Raw genomic sequence first — 14,697 nt, forward strand, 5'->3', positions numbered from 1 at the left:
AGCAATCTACCAGCCCATCCCTCCATCCACTTGGTCACTGTGCATGTCGGAGTCAACAGCTGCCCCAACGGCCAGGTCACAGAGAGGGAGTGGTCAGACGTGATCACTCTTTGCCAACAAGTGTTCCCCCGAGCGCTGGTTCGATTCAGTTCCATTATCCCGGCTCGGGGTCGACATAACTTCAACAACACCATCCTCCCCTCCAACAGGCACTTGGCAACAGCCTGTGAGAAACTTGGTGCTGTGTTCATCAACAACCACAGCACCTTCACAGCCAGGTCCGGAACCCCTCGACTGGACCTGTACAAAGACAACCAGCCCAGCCCCAAAGGGACAGCTAAACTAGCTGTCAACTTGAGTGTTGACAACGAGCGGTCGTCTGGAATGTCTGCCTCTTGGTCGCCAGACAGTGACCGTCCAGGCATCGCTCATCGTGATGTGCGTCCACGCACATGGCAACCTCGCCGTCGGCAGGGGCCGCAAAGGAGACCTGCCTTCCCCAATCCCCCGCCACCCACTTACCACCAACCACCCCCACCATCCCTGTACCACTACCCTCCTTTGGTCCCTAATCCCAAATCCCCCATCCTTCCTTCTCCTCTCTCTGTCCACCCCCATTATCCACCACGAGGAGCACTTCCACTGTCAACAGACGGGAACGCCACAGGCCGGGACGTTCCTGACTATCACCCAGGCAACGCCAGTGTTCCTCGACCGCCGCCTTCCTCCTCCAGCCCATGCGGGCATGATGCAGGGTGTGCCTTCTGCTGGTTCACTCCACCCCCTGGCTGTGCACTACCTCAACATGGCGGCCCAGCTGTGTGCACAGCAAACCGCATCGTATTAGATGTTTTAGATGATAAAGTTGTATTAGTGTGCGTGTGTGTGCAGGTGGATATGTGTGTGCAAGGAAGAGTGCGAATATGACCGCGCATGATCGAGTGTAAGCGAGCGTGAATATTGCGCGGATGAGTGAATTTGTGTGTATGACCCTCGCCTCTGAATTCTGCCTTCAAGTGCCGAGCTTTTTGGAACATACACAATCTTGATTGACTGAAATCTGACCTTTTTATTTTTTTTTCTTTCTACAAAGTGGTGCGACCGTTTTTCCCTTAGGAGTGTTTTGATTCTTTATACTCCTTTTTCTCTTACTATCTCCCTCACACTTCCTTCTCTCTCTCTCTCTCTCTCTCTCTCTCTCTCAATCTATGCTCCGATTGCAAGTGACGCTGAACCTGTGTCGGACACTATCAAACAATTTTCTATCAGTTGTGGACACATGTGAAAAACGACCGAACACTGCCAACACCAGTCAAACCTGCCGCTCTGAGACAACTGACGTTCGATTGTGGTTTTTCATTTTCTTTTATCCCGTAGTTTTCCATTGCGTATTTTAAATTCTGATTTTTTTTCTGGTGTTGATTGTTATATTGAATGTCTTGTATTGATTAGTTTAATTACTGATTGTATTCTGATATATATACTGATTGTGTTTTGTTTGTACCTTTGTGGTTTTTCCCCCCGTTGGCAACTAATTTCATTTCTTTTTCATTGTTCACCAAAGAAAACAAATATAAACACCAACCAAAATGTATGGCCATCTAAAGACGGTCTTCGAATCACACATTTAAATATAAATCACGCAGTTAACAAAACTACAGAAATAACCTCCCTATTAAGTAACCATGGAAAACCTTTTCATATACTTGGTCTCTCTGAATCAAGACTCTCGGAACATATCAGTGATGCTGAGATGTACATCCCAGGCTATAACGTCATCCGTAATGACCCTACAAAAGCCAGGGAGACTGGTCTCCCCCTCTATGTCAGTGAATCCCTCACATTTAAGCGTATACCATATCTTGAACAGCTCGATGTTGAATCAATGTGGATAGAAGTCAAATTGAAAAACACCCCTTCCATTTTAATCGCTTTCTCTTATAGAAATCCGGGAGAACGGGTAAACTGGCTGGATAAATTCACCGCAATGATGGACGCGGCGACACTAGAATCAAAGGAAATCAATTTCCTTGGAGATTTCAACACAGATCTTACCAAAGCCAATACACAGTGGAATGCGACAATAAGTCTGTTTAATCTGCATCAACTAATCAATACACCCACCAGAGTTACGCACAATTCACAGACGCTCATAGATCATATATACACTTCCAATAAGAACAATATATTAGAAGCTTGCGTACCGGTATTCAACTGTAGTGATCACTACCCAGTTTGTGTCACTTGAGGAAAAAAAAGGAGTAAAAATTCCCAAATCAGGCCATAAGACAATAGCATATCGTTGCTACTCTAAATTTAATGAACAGCTCTTTATGAATGAGGTGAGTAGCTCCCAGCTTTCATCGGTATATGATATAACAGACCCGGATCTAGCAATAGAACACTGGATCGAAATATTTACAGAGTTATATAATAAACACGTCCCACTCAAAACTATACGAGTTAAACACACCCCTAAACCAGCTTGGTGTTCCAAAGAGTTGAAAGAGGCAGGCTACATTAGAGACTATCTAAAAGAGCAGGGCTACCACGAAGAATCGAACAAATTGAGAAATGCAATAAACTCGCAAAAGCGCAGAGAAAAGAGGAAATATTACCGAGATTTATTATCCTCGAAAGAAAACCCAAAATGAGTGTGGCAAGCTATAAACCAACTCACCAACAAGCAATCTTCGTCAAAATCAACCGTGATCAAAGACGTTTCTGTGAATCAACTAAATACACACTTTTCCACTATAGCTAGAAAAATTATTACCACAGATTGCACAGAACTGAATGACCTTGAAAAATTAAAATTGTATTGTCGTAATAAAAACACTTCAATGAAATTGAATATTCCACCCATAACAGTATTTGAAGTCTACAACTACCTTATCCAGCTAAAACAGACAGGAACCCGCGGACTGGATGGCATCGACAGCAGAATTCTTAAACTAGCCGCTCCAGTTATCACGGACACATTAACGTACATTTTCAATCTGTGTATTGACAAAAACTACTTTCCGATCGCATTTAAGAAAGCGAAAGTTATTCCTATTTACAAATCAGGGGACACCACCGATCCTTCAAACTACAGGCCAATTTCCATTATTTCTATTCTTTCAAAACCACTGGAAAAACACATCAACAAGCATATTTCACATCACTTTGATGTCAGTGAACTTTTACATCCAGCTCAGTCTGGTTTCAGACGAAAGCATTCATGCCACACAGCATTGGTCAACATTGTAGATGACTGGCTTACCAATGTTAATAACAATAGATATTGTGGTGTTTTATTCGTCGATTTTAAAAAAAGCATTTGATGTGATAGACCACAAACTCTTACTTAGAAAACTTGAGCTGTATGGTCTGTCAACCAATTGTCTTAGTTTGCTTGAATCCTATATGACAAACAGACAACAATGCATGACAATGAGTACATCAATCTCAGCACCAACAACACTTGATTATGGCATTCCTCAGGGGTCTGTTCTAGGCCCTTTACTGTTCTCAATATACATAAACGACCTACCGCTCCATATGAAATCCGTCTGTGAACTGTTTGCGGATGATACAACAATCCACACTTCTCATACTGACATTGTCGCTCTTGCAAAAGACTTACAAGAAAGTACTGATGACCTCGTTAGATGGACCGAACTAAACCACATGTCTCTTCACCCTCAAAAAGCAAAATGCATGTTAATCACAACCAGACAAAGGATGCAAAACACTATACATAATTTTCTTTCCATCCAAATTAAAGGCGAACCTATTGAACAGGTCAGTGATCATAAAGTTCTGGGGATCATAATTTACAACAATCTCACTTGGAATCCTCACATAAATTTCCTTTGCAAAAAGACAGCCCAGAAAACCCATCAACTATCCAAAATCAAACATTTCCCTGACCTTCATTCACGGAAATTATTTTTTCAAGCGCATATTCAGTCTACAATAGATTATGCATCAACACTATAGGACTCTGCAAGTGCGAATACCATGAAGCCATTACAGAATCTTCATAAACGGGGGCTCAAGCTGGTACTCCTTAAAAAGACTACCCTTTTAGACTCAGACTATAAACAAGCGAATATTCTCCCACTAATCCGTAAATTAAAGTACAATAAAGGAATCATGATGCAAAAGATTATGACAGGTAATGCACCACCAACATTAACAGACAAATTTTCTGTAAATTCATCAAGGAATCCCCCCAAAGTCCATATCCCAATTCCAAGAATTGACTTGTTCAAATCCAGTCTGGTTTACTCAGGCGCCACCCTAGGGAACTCACTCCCAGGAACAATTAAACAACACCATTGCCCAACCACCTTCAAAAAACATTGCCTTTCCCACCTTATGCCACAATGTAAATCGTTCATTTTATTGATACTGTTTGTCAAATGTGTATGGTTGACAGAACCTTCCTCACCCTCTATCCCCCATTCTGATGTGTAATGCGGTGTGTGTTGTGTGTGTTTGTTTCTTTGATTTTGTTCCTTTTTTTTCCCTTTTTTTCTTTCTTTCTTTTTTTTTTTTTTTACCTGTGCATTTTACTAACACCATGCTAGTGCCTGTATGTCATGTGTGTGTGTGTGTGTGTGTGTGTGCGTGCGTGCGTGTATGTGTGTGTGTGTGCGTGTGTGTGTGTGTGGTTGTTGTTGTTGTTTTGATTTATGCATTTTTCCCCCTCTGTTGTGTATCTCTACTAACACCATGCTTTCATTGTATTAAATATTGTGTAGTGTAGACCCTATTCAGGGCGCGGACTGGATGTAAAAAAGCACACCAGTGCTTATCTATTATCCTCGAAATAAAGAATTTGTCTTGTCTTGTCCCCACCCCACACAGGTCCTTTGCAGACACTTTTTTTCCCTTCATCTTCAGTGTTCCGTTCTTGCTGGGGATTATGTTAACCGGAGTTGACAGTTTCTTCCCTTTGTTCGTTGTGGTGGCAAATCGTTCTCGTTGGACTGGTGACCAGGCAACCAGTGAGACATCGGGGAACCACCACTGCGGAACATGCGTGAACATGTTGACTGTATCGTACGTTGCTCACCATTCTTGGTGTCATGGGCTGCAGTGTAAAAAGTATCAAAATAAGAACTGATGACTGGGGCATGAAAATTCCACCACACTTCCAGTGAGGTTTCTTTATCTGTTCATTCATTTATTAATCTATTTGTTTATTCGTTTATTTATTTATCTGTTTATTTGGTAATGAAAATCAGTTATGCCTCACTCCAGCATGAACATTAATCAGTTTGATCTCAGAAAGACATAAACAAAAACAACAAAAAATTTATGTCGCTTATTATGCTTGTTTGTAAGTGATTGCAGCCGAAGCATCAACTGCATGCATTTCATACGTTTTTACTTTTCGTGATGTGCATGCTTTCTTATTTGTTTGTTTGTTGTTTTTATTTCGCGCGCGTGCGCGAGTCTGTGTATCTGTATCTCAGTGTGTGTGTGTGTGTGTGTGTGTGTGACTCTGTGAGTGTGTGTTCGTGTATCACTCTGTGTGTGTGTGTGTGTGTGTGTGTGTGTGTGTGTGTGTGTGTGTGTGTGTGAGTGTGTGTTCGTGTATCACTGTGTGTGTGTGTGTGTGTGTGTGTGTGTGTGTGTGTGTGTGTGTGTGTGTGTGTGTGTGTGTGTGTGTGTGACTCTGTGAGTGTGTGTTTGTGTATCACTCTGTGTGTGTGTGTGTGTGTGTGTGTGTTCATCTTATATACTGAACATTGCTCAAGTCATATTTGAAGATATCGTACTGTGCGTCACCGTTGTCTACAACACAGTCGCGCATCAGGTTGTCATGTCAGTTTGACCTGCATGTAGCTGTTGAATAACACTGACGTCACTGCCTACAGTGTTGACTTGTTTGTTTGTTTTCATGTTTTCTTTTCTACAGAAAAAACAACAACAAAAACATCAACACTGCATCATTCTCAAACTGATGTAACCCGAAAGTAAACAACAACGACGTCATTGAGATAAACAAGCGCGAATACGCAAAAAAACAAAAACAACAAAAACCTCCTGCGAAACGCTTTGCACCCTAAAATTATCAAACGGATTTTCCCGTATTCTATTTTAACCAACGTATTGTTGAGTGAAAGCAACGACGCAAAAGGATTGGTTGGGCCGTCCGTACCTGTGCTGTACACAACCCTGGGAAAGCGAGGGGGCGACAGTCAGTGAGTGACACAGACAAAGACAGGAAGTAACGCCAGATGTGTAGGCCAAGCCAGTCATTGTCAGTCCCAGTCGTAAAACGAACGCAAGCAGTGTGTTTCGCTCGAGAACAAAACGAGCTTCGCACAGTTGTCAAGAAACCTGTCTCGTTGAAAGACTGACTGCTGCAGCTGATCCACCTGAGTCAGTTTTCGATCACTGACTTGATAATTGTTCTTGGGTTGTTATTTTTTGTTTTTTCTCGTGGTTGTTGTTAGAGTTGTACTCAACTCTCGTCTCCGACAATGGCACGTGAAATGACAGCACATGTTCTGTCACTGGTTTTGATGATCTGCACAGTTTTTGTGGTCAGCAGTTTCGCAGCGTCGATGCCAGAGGTGGTCAAGCTGTGTCCGGAGGGTACGTTTTTTGACCACGGCACCGTGATGTGCGAACCGTGCCTGGTCATCTGCCAGGACGCTGACATCACCGGTCTGGTGGACAAGTGTCAACGGCTGTGTCCCAAAAGTGAGTGGTGCGATTTATTTACCCGGGGTGGATGGAGGTTCACAAGTGGTGGGGTCAATGGTTGGGAGTTTCAGTTGTTTTTTATGGGGTTTTTTTTTGTGGTGGGATAGTTTGTTTTTTGTGGTTTTATTTAACGTGTGTGTGTGTGTGTGTGTGTGTGTGTGTGTGTGTGTGTGTCCTAAGTCCAATTGTGAGTCTGAGTGCGCGTGTGTGTGTGTGTGTACTAGTAGTATGTATGTGTGTGTGTGATTATCGACAATCGACCCGGATTCGTATGTCGTGTCGCCATCAAAACTCATGAGGTTAGTCACGCTCACAGCCACACAGCCATTCATTGACGTAAATGAACGAAACACGATTTGTCCATTAGATATCCGATCGCTGAATATTGTCATCCAGTTGTGGGTGTCAAGTTTCCCAGCAAAACACACTCGTGTTGAGCGCTTTGATCTGAATCGCAGTTAAATGACTAAGTGACAGTTTACTGATCGAGATACCTGGTCAGCCATTGTTCGCTCGCAAAGAAGTGGGGCGCTCTTGACCTAAAAACAACTCCGTACTACCCGCACCCTGTGTGTACAGGGAGTGGCTACCGGCACAAGGTCACTACCATACTTGGGTTATGTTTCGTCACTATACATGAATATGCATTTGGTAGGGGTTTTTTTGTTTGGCTTGGGGACATCACAGAGAGTGAGAGAGGGAGGGAGGGAGAGAGAGAGAGCACTGAATTGAACGAGTTGGTTGAGAGTTGGCTGATATTGTTATTTCAGTTACGTTTTGATTTCATGTCACTGGAAAGTCGGGAACCGGGAATGGAGTGGGTCTTGTAATAATCTTACGGCATTACTCCAGTTGACACCCGTGACAACCAGAACGACACCCGATTTAAGATGGGGCAGTAAAGATGCCAGATTTTTTTTCCCCCGTGTTGGCTTGACTGCGTGAATAGAACTCACAACAAAAGTTCTGGGCTTCGAGCTCGGCCGGGGATCAGCCCGACAAGACCTGCCATCAGTCGGCGTACAAATATCTGACAAGAAGTAGACCTCAGTTCACGTGACCGACGTCAGCACAGTGACGTAGGTAAGCAAAGAGATTTGTATCCAATCACAGTTCAGCTGGCAAGACACGGCATTGCAAGACACGGCATGACCAGACCTTGTGTTTATTCCACCTGTCGCACTGATAGCACGCACGTACACTGTTTCCTTGACAAACAACACACCGCGCTGCTGTTGTGGTGAGCTGGCTAGGGGCCAAAGCAAACCTCGCGACACGAAATATGTAACCGACTGGTTGTGAGAGAGGAACGGTGGGCGTGAAAGAGGGGTGGGTGGAAGAGAAGGGTGGGGGAATGGAGGTGAGGGTGTGTGTGTGAGTGCTTCGGCTACGCTTGTGTGCGGGGAAATAGGAGGAGTGAGGGAGGTAGAAAGGGAGGGAGAGGGCCATTACTCGGTCACTTAAATGTGAACAGTGGCATGCCCTCGTCCGCGGCAGACCTCAAACTGTAACTGATCATTTTCCTTGCTACTTCTTCTGCTCGGTGTGTGTGTGTGTGTGTGTGTGTGCGTGCGTGTGTGTGAGTGTGTGTGTGTGTGATTAGTGGCTTGTGATTTACACAGATGTCTGTGTTCGTGAAAACTAAAACCATCATTCGTGTCAATTTCAAACAAAAGAGCAGCCCACTTCAGGATACTATGCTATCGTCACCACTCTAGACTAAAACATGATTTTTTTTTCTTTTTAAGATAACTAAACTCTTAGAAAAAAATAAATAAATAAAGCAACATCCACATTTCTTCTCCCGTGTTCTTTCAATTCAGTTTCGTTCCGAAGACGGAAAAAATGTAAATTTGTTTAAATTACATTGGAATATATATACTCTACATTTCATCCTCTCTCGAATTACGTAAAGAATGCGGCCAGTCAGAGTGGAGGGAAAGAAATCTAGAGTATATTACGATGTTATTAACCAGTTTACAACATTTTTCCGTCTTATAAACGGAAAGGTAAAGGGGAAGAAATGTGGATAATGCCAAAATTATTGTTCTTCGACATTTGACTCTTAACGTTATGTTGTTTTTTGGTGGTGGTTGTGTGTGTGTGTGTGTGTGTGTGTGTGTGTGTGTGTGTGATTGTTTTTTGTTGATATTTTTTATGTTTGTTCAATGATAGTGTGAATGTTGTGGTCAGGGGTAAAATGACAATTTGCTTTCACGTTGTTTTTTTTGTTTCAAAGACGATAGTACTATATTACTTTTGGAGCGTCTTAACGCAGCGACGCCGCCTTGAGAAATTGAACATGTACTTGAGCGTTTGCCCTTGTATGTGAATCGGTGTGACAACACCCCCCTCTCCGCCACGCCCCCCCCCCCCCCTCTCTCTCTCTCTCTCTCACACACACGTTCTCTCTCTCTCTATATATATACACTCACTCACTACCACCGCTAACGCCGTCACGTGAACACCACTTCCAACAAAAACAGCAACAATTATAACTTCAACAATGAACGCACACGCGTGCGCGCTCAGTCACACACACACACACACACACACACACACACACACACCGTGACAGTGAGGCAGGCAGACATGGTAAACACTTTTGCCTTTGTGTGTATGTATATATAAAGGTATTTTAAAAAGTTTACTGCTATGGCCACACTTTGATTATATATTTAGAAGGACGGAAAGTACAGACGCACAGCTGAATTAAAAGGAAAAAAGAAACCTATTGGGCCGTCAGGTAAACACTTATGACAGACAGATAGACCCCTCAGTTGGGGGCATACGGCAGTGGCGAGACCGAGGTCATATGTCTGACTACGTAAAAAACCAACAACATTACCACAAAACTTGTTCCCGCCCTTCTCATTTCGCACACACACACACACACACACACACACACACACACAGTGAAACAAACAGACATGGTAAACACTTGCCTTTGTATTAAAAAAAAAAAAAAGACTATGAAAAAGGTAACTGTTACGGGCACACTCTGACTGACTATATTTTTAGAAGGTTGGAAAGTACAGGTGCATAGCTGAATTAAAAGGGGGAAAAATTGGGCCGTCAGGTAAACACCTCTGGTAGATAGAGAAAGTCCTCAGTTGGGGGCATACGGCCGTGGCGAGACCGAAGTTACAAAAAAAAATTATGTCTGACAACGAAAAAATACATTACCACTAAATTAGTTCCCGCCCTTCTCTTTTCACACACACATACACATACACACACACACACACACACACACACACACACACACACACACACACACACACACACTCTCTCTCTCTCTCTCTCTCACACACACACAAACACATACACACACACACACGCGCGCGCGCACACACATACACACACACACACACGCACGCATGCACCCACGTACACACACACACACACACACACACACAGAGAGAAACTACTACCTCCACAAACACCATCACCACCACCAATAACATTAGAAACAATAGCAACAACAACTACAACTACAACAACGCACGCACACCCTCTCACAATCACACACACATAACTCCTCCACCCCACCTCACACACAATCACTCACAAGCACGCGCACACACTGACAAGTACACACACACACACACACACACACACACACACACACACACACACACACACACACACTCACTCACTCATTCAGAATGAGAGAGACAGAGAGAGATATATATATTTCTGCCTTTGTATGAAAAAGTGTTTAAAAAAAAAGTTGTCACGATCATACGTTAACTGAAGATATTTTTAGAAGAACGGAAAGTCCAGCAAGAGCGTATCTGAACTGCGAAATAATCGTCCGTCGTGTACTGATAACACTCGTCGCTGGGACCTGGGCGAGACCTTTAATTAATCACTTCTGCAGATACAATCAATCTCAATAAAATCATGTGCATGATATGATGTTTGACCTCAGTTGAGAAAAAAAAACAAAAAAAAACACTTGACTGGTCTCCACCCTCCTCGGTTCACACACACACACACACACACACACACACACACACACACACACACACACAGATAAACACACACACAGATAAACACACACACACACACACACACACACACACACACACACACACACACACAACGTGTTTGTCACTCAGGCCAAGGCGTATTTTCCACATGTTTGTTTTTGCGACTGTCATTTGACAGACATACAATTTCTGTAACAAAACATTGAGCAAAGCGAGGATGGCAAAGGGTGGAATTTGAAAAGGATGGTCAGTTTGTGCACTAAAAAACAAAACAGAAAAAACCCAATGAAGTCCTGGCCATAAGATTGGTGCAAGAAGGTATGTGGGCGCATCTGCCCACAGCCTCATGAAACAGCTGTCGATTTCTGGCAGAGAGAGGACATGGGCTCTCAAGGCAATGGCAGAAGCAGCAGAAAGAAAAGAGTTCCAGCTGGATGTGCTCGAGGAGGAATGAAAGTAAACTTCAAAAGGATTAAATTTCCCTACTCAAATTAGGCGTATGATGGCTCAGCGGTTAAAACGTCTGCCAGGAAAGGTGACTCAGTCCTGAAGTGGCGACCACCCTGGAGGCGCGGGTTCGAACCTGCTGAAGACGAGGAAAACAAAACAAAACAGAAAAAGAAAAGGCGGCAATACAAGTTTCAGTTTCAGTTTCACTTTCTCAAGGAGGCGTCACTGCGTTCGGACAAATCCATACACGCTACACCACATCTGTTGAGCAGATGCCTGACCAGCAGCATAACCCAACGCGCTTAGTCAGGCCTTGAGTGCATGCTTACATATTTGTGTACCTATGAAAGTGGATTTCATTTTACGTAATTTCGCCAGAGGACAACACTCTCGTTGCCATGGGTTCTTTTTCAGTGCGCCAAGTGCGTGCTGCACACGGGACATCGGTTTATCGTCTCATCCGAAAGACTAGACGCTCAGTTTGATTTTCCAGTCAAACTTGGGAGAAAGGGCGAGAGCGGGATTCGAACCCACACCCTCACGGACTCTCTGTATTGGCAGCTGAGCGTCTTAACCATTCTGCCACCTTCCTCCTGGCAATACAAGGGCATCCAGAAGTCATGACCTGGGTGCAGCCCAGCCCCCATAGAATATAAGGAGTTCAGGGCGGAACACTTGACTGAGGAGGGCTTCTTCTCTGAAGACCTTGTACTGTCCAGCTCTTCCTCGAGCTTCTTATCACTACAGACTTCAGCTGTAAAGCGGTATCAGCTGCATGTCAGAACGAATAGAACGTCGCCAATCCCTTTTTTTAGCCGGAAGAGGGAAGTCGGTGGGGTGGGGGAGAGGGAGGGGGGTGAGGGGGAGGGGGGAGGGTTGGTTTCTGAACGTGTTCTTACCTTCCTTTTGTCTTTACCCAGTTGGCGGGCAGTCGTGAACTCTTTGCTTCTGCTGTAGGCCCAGATCTTGCCACGTACACACCCGTCTTCTCTATTCTGTTGTTGTTTGTGTTTGTTTTTCGATGTCGCTTTTTTCTGTATCTAACAAATGTATCAATGTACCTACACACGCGCCTTTCACTGTTCACAGCCTACGCGCAGCTGAGCAACAAACAGGAGAAGCCGGAGCTGGCAGCCTTGCAGGACGCCAACCCCAAAGACAAGTCCCCATCCTCCTCAGCCTCTACCAGCGGCCAGTCCATCATGCTCCTCGCTGGAATCATCGGCGGCATCGTCGTCGTCTCCTTCCTCGTCGTCCTCGGCGCCTTTGTCTGCAAGAGAATGCAGGAGAACCAGCCTGGGGCCAACAACACCGGGCCCAGCACCATCAGCTCCGCCACACTACGAGGTTCGAACCCCAGCCGACAGGGCTACAGGCCGGCGGGAGTGCAGGAGGAGAGCGGGAACCACGGGGGTGGGCGCGTGTCGCAGCAGGGACCGCGAGGCTACTGTGACCCCCGGCACTGGTTCTCGGCCAACGTCGAGGTCCCCACGGAAGAGACTGAGGCCGGGCGACAGGGCACACAGGAGATCGCGCTTCTCGGTAAGTCACAGTCCAGTCAGGGCAGTTATACTTCCACTTCCGCTTTCGCTTTCGCTTTCCCAAGGAGGTGTCATTGTCTTCGGACAAATCCATATAAACATATACGCGTCACCATATATGCTAGGCAGATGCCTGACAGCAGCACAACCCAACGCTCTAGTCAGGCCTTGAGTACTTGAATATTTGTGTATCAGTTAGAGGGGATTTCTTCTGTAGAAATTAGCCACAGGACAACACATGTCATGGGATCTTTTTCAGTGCGCCAAGTGCGAGCTGCACATGGCACCTCAGTTTATGTTCAGTTTGATTTCCCAGTCAAACGTGGGAGAAATGGCGAGACCGGGATAATATAAAGGAATGCCAACATCACCCGGTGTTCCCAGGCGGTCACCCATCCAAACACTAACCGAGCCCAACTTCGGTGATCGGACGAGAACCAGTGTTTTCAACATGGTAGGCCGTTGGCAGTCAAGGCAAAAATCGGTTGGGTGTTGGACTTCTTATCCAGTGTTCACCGGTGACCGGGGTTCAGGCCCTGTTTCGGAATGGTGTTGAAGGAAAGGCACTATACTCCGGTTGACCTGACTCCATGCAGGTGTAAATGAGTACCTTACTTCGCTTAGTGAAGGTTTGAACGGCAAAAGGAGAGAACTGGGCCACGCCTCCACTGCCGAGCCCTAGAACACAGTGGATACAAATTCACTGCCCCTGATGGCCATAATAGGCTGCAGGACCTTTAATGTTTTAACCTTTAAGTCCAGTGACTCTACGTGAAATGTGGCCAAAGTACCAACTAATTCCTTCTTTAAAAAATGCTTATTGCTGGAATAGATACTTGTAGATGACGTTTGACTAGATCACTAAAGTCCGGATGAGTCACTTTTGTCCGGTTGAGTCACTTTTGTACTTCACCTAGTTTTTTAATGTCATCATCTCCCAGGTGCTTTGGAAACCTATCATCTTTCAGATGACACATGGAGAGCGGGGACAAATGGAAAAGTGGCGTAGGATTGGAGGGGACGAGGGAGTGTGGCGTGTTCGGTGTGGTGGGAGAGGGGTTGTGTTTGATGTGGGTTGGTGTGTGGTGGTTCGGGTGCTGGTGCTGGTGGGGTGTGTGTGTGTGGCGGGGGGGAGGGGGGGAGCGTCTGTGTGTGTCTGTGTGTGTATCTCCGTGTGCGTGTGTGCTTTATTGTAATGTACGGGGTTGACTGTACTGTAACATGTCCTACTGTAGTGTGAGTGTGAACAGTGCCCCAAACTGAAATTGGCGGATTGTATCATGATTATCATGACTACAGAGGGAGGGGAGGCAAAGAGACTGGGACAGACTGACAGAGACATTCACAGAGTGTGTGTGTGTGTGTGTGTGTGTGTGTGTGTGTGAGGTTATTGTTTTAAAGCATTCGTTCATTCACAAAAAATGGTAGCAGTTATATCATGCTTTTTAATGACACAGTCAATCTTGCAGTGTGTATAAAATGGATAAAATACACTGTCTTGTGCCTCCTGCAGGCAACAGCCAGGGTTCAGTCATCCAGGACCTGTCAGTGCCAAAGACTGTCATCGCCACCCCGATCTACAAGCCCTCCGGCTCCATGAGATCCACCCGGATCTAACCCCATTTCAACAGTAGACCAGCCCAGATAACGCTTTGACCTCCCCTCGCCCCCCCCTCCCCCCCCACACCCCTCTCCCCCGCCCCTCCCAACCGACCCCACACATCACAGCAATGAGCAATCTCGTGACTGAGCAAAACTTGGGACTGTGTGTGTTGTGTGTATTGTATCCTGATAATGAAGATAGTGGATACTCAGCCATCAGTAACTGATAACATTATGTCATGATAAAGACGTTTTTGATAGTTTTCATTGCGCTCTTTTGTGAACAGATGAAGTTGTTTGGCACTAAGGATGAACCTTGCTTTGTTGTTGTTGTACAGTGCTGGAGATTATGTTTCTTTACAGTTTCTAACAATAAACATGTACCTTTTTGTCATTTGTAG

The 14,697-nt window shown here is 45.0% G+C and overlaps 1 protein-coding gene across 1 annotated transcript in view; it reads left to right on the forward strand.

The window, feature by feature from the left end:
• The first annotated feature begins 6,151 nt into the window (after positions 1–6,151).
• The window catches only part of LOC143296551 (uncharacterized), a 9,939-nt gene continuing 1,393 nt past the window's right edge, over positions 6,152–14,697 (forward strand). Inside the window, exons 1-3 of the mRNA XM_076608608.1 lie at positions 6,152–6,705; positions 12,243–12,695; positions 14,208–14,697. The exon at positions 14,208–14,697 is cut by the window's right edge and continues 1,393 nt beyond it. Coding sequence (XP_076464723.1) covers positions 6,483–6,705; positions 12,243–12,695; positions 14,208–14,311 — 780 coding nt within the window. The 5' untranslated portion in view covers positions 6,152–6,482 and the 3' untranslated portion in view covers positions 14,312–14,697. The remainder of the gene's footprint in view (positions 6,706–12,242; positions 12,696–14,207) is intronic.

Source organism: Babylonia areolata, chromosome 1 (genome assembly GCF_041734735.1).
Source record: "Babylonia areolata isolate BAREFJ2019XMU chromosome 1, ASM4173473v1, whole genome shotgun sequence".
Classification (NCBI taxonomy): Eukaryota; Metazoa; Mollusca; class Gastropoda; order Neogastropoda; family Buccinidae; genus Babylonia; species Babylonia areolata.